The sequence below is a fragment of the Sinocyclocheilus anshuiensis genome, unplaced genomic scaffold (genome assembly GCF_001515605.1).
Source record: "Sinocyclocheilus anshuiensis isolate Anshui unplaced genomic scaffold, SAMN03320099.WGS_v1.1 scaffold931, whole genome shotgun sequence".
NCBI lineage: Eukaryota > Metazoa > Chordata > Actinopteri > Cypriniformes > Cyprinidae > Sinocyclocheilus > Sinocyclocheilus anshuiensis.
In genome coordinates, this window is record NW_015544187.1 from 415330 (window position 1) to 425745 (window position 10416).

A 10416-nucleotide genomic window follows, 5' to 3' on the forward strand; every position below is an offset into this window, starting at 1 on the left:
TGATTCAATCAGGCTATAAGTACAGTCGTTTGCAAAGTTAAATGAATCAGCTTTTTAAACGAATCGGTTGATTCAGCTCACTCATTAAGACAGTCACTTGTTGCTACCTACTGGCGGTTGTAGTTTCATATTTAAAAAAAGTAGCTTATTTCATTTCAAGCATATGTTTGTGTATTTTGTTTTACTCCATAATGGTGTTCTATTTGAGGGCATTTGTAGTGTAGGTATAGGGCCCAAACATAACCTCAAGCCCAGGGGCCCCCGCCCCCCTAAGTCCTGCCCTGGTTATAAGACTCAGACAGAACACCCACAGACCGCCCACAGTCTGTTCACTGAAGGTCTGATTTATTGCCAACAAAAAATGCAAGAACTGCCTGAAATTGCCAGGTACAATCTGATTGGATGCCGTTACGCCATTAATGGGAGTCTGGATTTTAAAAAGACTAGTAGTAGGCTATCAAATCTTTGAAGGTATAGAGCAGAAATTTGTAATTAGAATCAAAAAGCGGTCAAATGATCTGTAATTATTACTTTTGGATACTATGTAATTCCATGATATTATGCTAGTAGCCTATGTTATTCCATGTGGCAGTAGCATTCTAGTATGAATTATGCTAGTATGCTATATATGGTAGCATGCTATTCCATATGGCAGAAATAAGATTAGCGTGCTTGTATGCTATATATGGTAATACATATGCTATGTTATGTTATGCTATATATTCTATGCTATTCCATATAGTAGAAATAGTTAGAGTTGCATGCTATGTAACATATTCCAGTATACATATGTTATATAATGCTAGTATACTATTCCATATGGCAGAAATAGTACGAGTAGTATGCTAATATGCTTTATATGCTAGTATATGCTATATTCTACTATATAATAGTATGCTATTCCATATGGCAGAATTAGTAGCAAAAGAGTAGCATGCTAGTATTCTAGTATTTTGTCTGTAATGGTGTGTATTGGCTTCGGATTTTCCTGTGCGATTTCTCACCTTTGATATAACAATTTTTGACTCATCATCCAAAAACCATATTAATAGAGTACAAACCTGAGGGAACAGATAAGACTCAATACAAACTACTAAGTAATGAGGGATTTTCTGATGCTAACAGACTTAAAAGCCATTTCCACACTTTTAATATTTTTGATTTGATAAATTATAAAGCATGACTTTGCTAATAGGACAGCTGTGTGTTTACATTGGACCAGGGAGCTCATGTTCAGATGATTTCAGTGGCTGTGTGAACCTTCAGATCCACGGCTTGTTAAACACTCTGGGAGTCTGTTGAGGATGTGTGCTGAGGGGAGAGAGCTCAAGAGCTTGTATCTTGAGCTAAACACACCACTTTGTTGTGAAATAAGCAGCGATTCATGTTTTATTTACAAGGTGATGTTTTATTAATGCTGTGTTGGATTGGTAAGGCTGGCTGGATGTTAGATGTAATACCTTTTGATTAAAAATAAATAAATAAAAATAACAGGACACGGCAGATAGCTAACGGTTATGGTCTGTGGTAGTGAACTTTGAAATAAGAATGGTCATATTGTCATCATAGTCATGTAGGTTTCTAGCATGGGCATGCTGGTGTTTGATATGGTAATCTGGAATTAGCATTAGCACTTGAATGAAACACTGTTTATCTCTCTTCACTGCTTGCTCAGCATGGGCAACTTTTGATTGGTAGGAAACTTACCATTCACTAAACATTTACTCAAAAACTTGCTGTCTTCTTGTTGATCAATGTGTGACCTCGAATATATGGCTGTTAGGAATGTCGGCCAAATTTACTACGCCACCCCCACTTTCTAGGGTAAGGGACCCTAACAATAGCTATGCACTGTAAATGTACAGCATTGATGTCATGTTTTTCTTTCAGAGTGGCTTCAGAGTGATTCGTCTTGGTCTGATTTAAATCAGTATTACTGGATAAAACAGAGGCTTTGAAGGGTTCTGTGCATAAAGCATGAAACACATTTCACATAATTAATGTCAAATTTTGAACACCTATGACACTTGCTCAGTAGCTGGTATTAGCTCAGATCACTTCATGTCTTCTTTATATGGTTTGTGATGTTCTCTCATCTCTCACTGCCTTTCGCCTTCTAAGAGCTGAATCTTGGTTTCTATAGCAACTAAAATGGCATGCAGATAAAACAAGGACCTCACTCTGATCATCAGGTGTCTTAGAAGGTAGCTGTATGGTTTTTGTGTATGCAGTGGTGCCATAAGACACCATTTTGAACCATATGTCAGGGCCCGTCCACATTTGGTGATGTCATTCAGATGCTGTAACCTTACCAGCATTCATTAAAGCTCATAAAATTCTAATCAATATTCTAATCAAGCTGCCCAGCTAAGATTATTACTCAACTGTTCTCTGCATGGTTCTGTAAGAACCTCCTTATGGACTAAATAAAGCTTAAAGTAAAAGTTTCCTTGGTGCTGTATGTGCGGTGAGCATTTTCCATAAATGCATTATGTCTACATTCTTCTCATGGCCTGTTTTTCTTTCTCAGGTGTTCTGCTGATTCTGTCTGTGCCAGTTGGGCTGGTGTTCTCTGCAGAGGAGCTTCACCCCAGCCAAACCCCTCGGGACCTTGTCTCCATGTCAACGAGAAGCAGAACCCTCGCCATCCTCTCACCGGGGGCCTTGAGCTGGCAGGAGGGTTCCAGCACTGGGGATCTGCACATCCAGTCACTGGCCTCTCTAGAAGCCATCAGTAGACCCACTACTGTCCACTCATTCCAGACACAGAAGAACACTGTTCCATCTGCCATATTTCAAACAACAACAGTAGGGGTGCATTCTTTTGGTCCCAGGGATCAGGCACTACTTAGATCTCCTCTTCCAGAAGCAGAAGCACCCCAACTGACCTCTAGAAGTATGTTCAATAGAACAAGCTCTGGGGTTTTCACCACTAAAACCCAAGACCAGAACTTTAGCACTAATATCGACAAGCCGAGTACAATCAGCAGAAAGCCAGTGAACCATTTGGAGGCCTCAGGTGTGGTCAGTAGAAATCAGATCGGCGCTACTGGGTTGGACAGTGGAAACCAAGCCACAAATTCTGGCTCAAATCATTCTTTTCTCTCAAGGACTGAAAGTGACATGGCCCTTGGTGCCGAGGGCCTTTCGGGGACCACAGACACTGGAGAGATGGGAGTGAAGGAGCCCATTGATCCCATTCAACATCCACCATCATCTTCATTGTCTTCAACCTTCAAAACCCACAAAAGGCAGAACACGGATAAGGTGGCTTCGCACCACACCATTACATTGCGTGACGTGTCTTCAACAGAGAATCCCACTCTCCCATTGGGAACGGTGGGAAAAGCTTTGGCACAAACTGACATCCAGTCTCCTCCCCCAGCTCTAGCCCTGCCTTCCAACCATGTTACAAAATCTGATCCCACTTCTTCAGCGGAGAGTGGAAACTTTTTGGAAATCCAAGATGACAGGGATGAAACCACCAATATGACCACTGGTTCTCTTGTCTCTTTAAAAGATGCCACAGATGTTATCAACAGCACTGATGCCTCATGGCCTGCAGCAAATGATTCAGACATCTCAGAGGCACTCTCCACAGCTAGCGGGAGCTTCATGAACAGGCAGGTCCCAGCCACCACTCAAGGCGCGTGGGGGTCTGGGAACCAGTCGGGTCCTGTGCTGGGTCCCCCTCATGAAAAAAACACCATCTGCCTGGACAAAATGGACATTGTGTGGTTGGTTCTTGCCATTAGCGTGCCTGTCTCCTCATGCTGTGAGTAACCAATATCACACTTCCTCCAGCTTTCAAAACTTGTACTTTCTGTCATCAGAACTGACAGGAACTTTTCCAAAGTCACAATATAACATTATATTCCCTTTGTGGCTTAGTGGCATTTGCTTACAACTTTCTGAAATACATCATACAAAATTCAGAAGTGATTAATGTGGTCTTAGGGCTACAATGAAGAAGAATTAGATATAGAATATTAATATGTCTTCGTCTCTTCAGCCGTGCTGCTTACCGTATGCTGTATGAGGAAAAAGAAGAAGTCTGCTACTCAGGAGAACAACTTGAGCTACTGGAATGATGCCATCACCATGGATTACTTCACCCGCCATGCTGTGGAGCTCCCATGCGAGATACAATCACTGGAGACTGAGGTACTGACAGAGACCTGGAAGACACTTTAGCCACTGCTTTTTGTCTCTTTAAAAGTAGCAATGTAGCGTAAGTAGCGTCAGATTTCTTATGTATTGTGATGTACATTAGGGCTGTGCAATATATCGAAATTATCGAAATATCGCGAATGTATATATCACAATATGCATATCACCACAGCTTGCAATATTTGGGGCCATGAACAAAAGACAAAGAGAAAATCACTCACTGCTCTTACTATTATTTAATGAGTTATCGCATATCACATTTTTTTTCAATATCGCACAGCCCTAATGTACATCATATTGAAACAGACTATCTAGAAGAAAAATGTAGGACAGAGACATGGTTCAATGTAATGGTTGTTAATTGGATGGAGGTGGATCTGAATGCAAACTTGTAGTCGATTGTAAGAAAGGGATGGGTTTAAGCAAACTAAATCACAGGAGAAGTCCAGCGTACGCAACCAGAGAGAAGTCTGTCTTTTCACCAGAAGATTGCATTATGATATTTTAATCAAAAATTATTAGGTCAAAAAAAGTAACATAAACATCCCTTACCAAAAAGTAGTATACTTCAAGTTCATTTTATTAAGTATACTTAAGTAAAATTCAAGTATATGTTTAGGTATACTTTATGTAGTAAGTATTAGTATTAGTGTATTAGTAGTATACTTGTAAGTGTACTATTTCAGTACTCCTTGGGACTAAATTGGCCCACTTTCTAGTATATAAAAGTATACTTTTCTAAGTATACTTTAAGTATAACAGTTGAGAAGTACATAAAAAGTAGACTAAAAGTATACTTTCCTATTTCAATTTAAAAGAAGTATACTAATAGCATACTTGAATAAACTTATTTTTCATAAGGGATGGATGAATCGTTTACAATAAGACCAATAATATGCATTTAGAAAACTTTCATTACATGTCAACTTTAAGTTCCCAGGGCTCAAACCACACCCCAGAATGTTACCTACATGTCTAGTGTTTAATGTCTGCCCTCCAATCTGCGGAGCCATGGTGCTTCGGGGTTGATATGAGGTCAAAGCCAGCTCGCAATATTCTTGATCCTGTTTCTCCGTCTTTTCTCCATCATTTCACTTTGTCTCTATTCTGTCCCTTCTGTAGAGATTTTTCGCAATTTTGAGTCATGTTCTTCGCCATTCACAGTAATTAACCTTCGAATTAACTCCATGCTTTTGTGAACAGAAAAGGCTGTGCTATTCATATGATTTACTCTACGAATCGTGAACTGAATAAGATATCTGGCTGAATGACAAATATTCATAGCTTTTTCATTGCTCGGGTATCATTATGAAATGAACAGTAATCATTGCAATCAAGACAATGCGTGCTTGAAAAAAATCACTTAGTGGTAACTGCAAGGTCTGTAGCATGATTTATCATTCATGTTATATATCGCCACCTGGTGATCAGAGACCATAACTCTCACTCTCTCTTTCTCACAATTTTCCAGTCATTTTTTCCCACATCTATTTTGTGATATTACCATCATACTTTCTTTGACATTTTCCATTTCAACCTCTGCATGCTTCTTTTTTCCCCCCACCTTTTTGTTCTTGCTTGCTGACATTTTCTGACAGGAGTGTGATGATGATGATGATGATGATGATGATGAAGAATCATGTTTGGGATGCCGGTGACCCACAGGTTTTCAAATCACCCTTTAGTTCTCTTAGAGAAGCAACAGAGACATACATTCCCTTCCTATTTATTTCTCTCTATCATTTTTTTTTTCAGTTGACTTTTATCCTATCCTACTAAATTGTGTTTTTAGACAGATAGATTCATGGAAAGTTGGATAGATAGGTTCATTTTAATGTTTGAATAAGAATTTCCATTTAATATGTGTGACCAAACACAAAACATCTTAGAATTTAGAGCCTTTTAATTAGCTGTCTTCCTGCACAGGTGCAATTTACCCTGCTTCTTCCTTCATTTCCTCCCATTCATTCATACACGCAGTCTCTATGGTGATAGAGCTCAATCACTACACCATAGAAATGCATATTTGTTCTATAAGAACATAGATCCTGAGAAGGATACCTGTTCCTTTCACCTTAACTGTATTTAGCTTTGTAGGATCAGACACCTTTATTAGTCTTAAGTTAGCATGAATGCAAGTATACTGTGCTAATGTTCTCATGTTTCTTTGTGTTTTAGGAACAAGAGACGTGTCTGCCCCCTAACGGTGACTACAGCGACAGCGGCGTGGTTCTGGTTAACCCCTTTTGCCAAGAGACTCTCTTTATCAACAGAGACAAGGCTTCTGATATCTAAACACACTATTAAAAAGAGACAAAATCCTTGAGGATTTTCCAGTCCCTTTTATTTGCTTTCATTTTTTAAGAATATACAAATATAAATAAAAATATATATATATATATATACATATATGTGGTGGACCTTCAGAGACTGCGGTTTATATATGAAACTGGTTTCAAGGATCTGAAAGAATATTACAAAAAAGAACAAAAATTTACAATAAGGGGGAGCCCCTGCATATTTTTTTGATGTGGGTTTTCTACAGACGCTTCATTGTGATAAGGGTTTTTATGTCTTTTTTGAATAAAAACAATAAGTGTGGTTGCTCTTATGTCCCAGTGGCTTTGGTGGTGCCGAGTGCTGAGAAACATGACGCGTGGTGTAAGGATGCTTGTGTGACGTTACCCAAAACACTTAATATGATTACTTAAAAAAGCCTGCCGCACTTGAATTCTGTATGTAAGGGGATGCAGGGGAAAAGGGCATTGATTCTGGAATGTTTCTGGAATGGGTCCAGTGGGTACTGCAGCAACCCTCGCTTCCCTCTTGGAGGAACTTGAGTTGATTGCCTGTTTGCATTTTATGGAGGACTAATCAAGACTTTCTGAGATGGTTTGTCCCCAGCTGAGTCACCAGCCAAAAGACAAAATGACAATTGTCCCATTCCTTAGATGTTCAAGATGTTTTCGTGTGTGTATATGTCTTGTTGCATGCATCTTTTCTGATTTGAGGTGTATGTGTGTCTTTAGACTAGATGTCAAACAGGATTTTGTTTCTCTCAAGATTTCGTTGTTACAAACATCCTAAAATTCCATTCATGTTGACACAGTTGCACAAGCAAGTAGAAAAAACAAATGCTTAAATTCCAATGAAATGCCTCATACAAAGCCCTTTGCATGGTAATGTTACTGTGCTCCACATTTCACATCATATCTGTTCATGTTGTACTTGTTTGTGTTCAACTTCCATTAGCAGGGCTAAGCATTATACTGTATAACTAGTGGAAATGCATTTTTTATTTTTATTTTATTAAACCACTATATTTGTTTATTCGCTATGTCATGCTCTGATGAAAATGGCACTACTATTGCTTCACAGGTTGGCTATATATATATATATATATATATATATAGTTAGAAGACATGTTTTTCTTAGTGAAGGGTGAATGAGTGTGCTTGTGGTTCTGTCTGTCTATCTTTGTCCCTTATGTGAACATTGATGAGAATAAATGAGACCAAACTGAATTTCTCTTTGATTCTCAGTGCTTACTGCTGTATTGTACAGTTTTTTAGATGAATGTCAATGATATCACTGGATGTAATAGAGTGTAATTGTTAGATATAAATACATACAGAGAAACTATTTTATTTTGTACTTTTTTTGAACACATGCCTGAGGTTGGTAATATGTTTTAAGACCATATCATTATCTTTTCTTTACATATCCCATTTTTTTCTGTATGCTTCACAGATTTTATAGAAATATTATTTTAAATTAATTTTGATTAAATGTTTTCCTTTTCCTCTTTTTTCTATTGTTTCCGTCCATTTATTTTGTGCTGGCATGAGTTTTAGATATGTAAGGAGAGGGAGGTAATTGCTCAGCTGACAGAAAAAAAATTGCTCTTGCATATTATGAGTCATGTCTACTCTTTTGTAGCACATAAACTACTTTTTACTGCTGAGCAATACAAATAAAAAGGCTTTGAAGGCTTCTTCAGTCTTTAGTTGATTTTTGTCAGTATTTAAAGCAAAACCTGTTAAAAAAAAAAGCAAAGTGGAACACAAACACCAATGTTTTCCCCCTGATTTAAATGGGTCTGGAATCTTCCATTTGCTATATATGCTGAATGAAGCTTTTCTATTCACAAGCTGTTCGGTGTGACACACAACTGGGACGTTCATTCATTCATAGTTTCTCAAAAGGCAACAGTCTTTTTTATAAACCCTCTCAATCACATGGCTGCATGCTAGAATGCAGTTAGGTGTTTAGTCTTTGTTTTGCAAATTCTGTCTTGAGTTATTTGAGAAATTTACCTAATATTAAAACAATACAAATATACAAGTCAAGTTGAGCTTTATTGTCATTCTGCTACATGTGGGGACATACAGTGGAACGAAATGCAGTGCCTCACAGAACCACGGTGCTACATAAATACAAACATACAACAATGACATAAAACAGTATAAACCTAAACACAGCTAACCTATATACTATATATAAATAATCACCTATACATAAACTAGAGAATACAAACTGTACAAGTGGTTATAGAAATGAATCTGTACAGTGAACCACAGTGCTACATAAATACAGACATACAACAATGACGTAAAACAGTATAACCCTAAACACAGCTAACCTACTATATTATATAAATAAGTACCTATACATAAACTAGAGAATACAAACTGTACAGTGGTTATAGAAATGAATCACACCCCTTTAAAATAATCACATTTTGCTGCTTTGCAGTCTGATGGACACAGTTTTTGTTTTATCCAGCTGTATTTACTCAGTGCAACTTATAATATCCAAGTGAAAGACATAACACCATGTCAGAAAAAAATAAAAATAAAATAAAATAAAAACAGAATCACTGATTTGGAAAAAGGACACTGATTGTGTCAGTATTTTGTTGAACCACCTTTTGCTTTCATTCCAGCCTTTATTCTGTTGGGATATGTCTCTACTAACTTTGCACATCTAGACTTTGCAATATTTGCCCACTCTTCTTTGCAGAACTGCTCAAGTTCAGTTAAATTCATCGGTGACCATTTGTGGACTGCAGTCTTCAAGTCATTCCACAGATGGGGTTTAATGGGAGTCATTTCAATGGAGTTTAAGTTTGGGTTCTGACTAGGCCATGCAAGAACATTCACCTGTTTCTCCTTCAACCACTGTGTGGTCAGTTTTGCTGTGTGCTTTGGCCCATTGTCATGTTGGAAGGTAAACCTTCTTTCCATTGACAACTTTCTGGCAGAGGGAAGCAGATTTTCCTCAAAAATTTGATGGTATTTTGCCTCATCTAATTTTCCTTCTATCCTGACAAGTGAAACACCCCCATAACAGGATATCACCAACTCCATGCTTTACTGTAGGAATGGTGTTAGTTGGATGGTGAGCTGTATTGGATTTCCGCCAAACATATTGTTTGGAGTTGAGGCCAAATAATGAGGCCCCCCTCATACAAGCCACATTTGTGGAGAATTTGTGATATTGTTGTCACATGCACACAATGACTACTCTTTGTCATAAATTCCTGCAACTGCTTCAGAGTTGCTGTAGGCCTCTTGGTAGGCTCTCTGACCAGTTTCCTCTTGGCTCTTTCATCCAGTTTGGAGCAACTTCCTGATCCAGGGAGGGTCTGTGTTGTACCAAATACCTTCCACTTCTTAATAATAGACTTCACTGTGCTTCTACCCTTACCAAAAAGTAGTATACTTCAAGTTGATTTTATTAAGTATTCTTAAGTAAAGTTCAAGTATATATTTAAGTATACTTTATGTAGTAAGTATACAAATATCAGTGTACTAGTAGTATACTTCAATACTCCTTGGGACTAAATTGGCCCACTTTCTAGTATATAAAAGTATACTTTTAAATATACTTTAAGTATAACAGTAGTAAACTTTGAGTACACAACTAGTTTACATCAATGTTGTAGCTTGTACTGCAACTATACTAAAAGTGAACTTATAGGTATACTGATAGTTTACTAATTAAATACTTGTAGTACACTTTGAAGTATAATCTCAGTAAACTACTAGTTTAGTAGTTTTATACTGCAAGTATACTCGTAAGTATACTTATAGTAAGTACAGACAGGAAGTAAACTTACGAGTATACTTGCAGTATAAAACTACTAAACTAGTAGTTTACTGAGACTATACTTCAAAGTGTACTACAAGTATTTAATTAGTAAACTATCAGTATACCTATAAGTTCACTTTTAGTATAGTTGCA

The 10416-nt window shown here is 37.6% G+C and overlaps 1 protein-coding gene across 3 annotated transcripts in view; it reads left to right on the top strand.

The window, feature by feature from the left end:
* The window catches only part of LOC107696496 (transmembrane protein 108-like), a 63817-nt gene extending 57288 nt beyond the window's left edge, over nt 1–6529 (top strand). For all 3 annotated transcript variants that reach the window (XM_016496850.1, XM_016496848.1, XM_016496849.1), the window contains 3 exons: nt 2531–3775; nt 4013–4164; nt 6349–6529. In XM_016496850.1, the coding sequence (XP_016352336.1) occupies nt 2531–3775; nt 4013–4164; nt 6349–6465 (1514 nt within the window). In that variant the 3' untranslated portion in view covers nt 6466–6529. The remainder of the gene's footprint in view (nt 1–2530; nt 3776–4012; nt 4165–6348) is intronic.
* The last annotated feature ends 3887 nt before the right edge of the window (nt 6530–10416 follow it).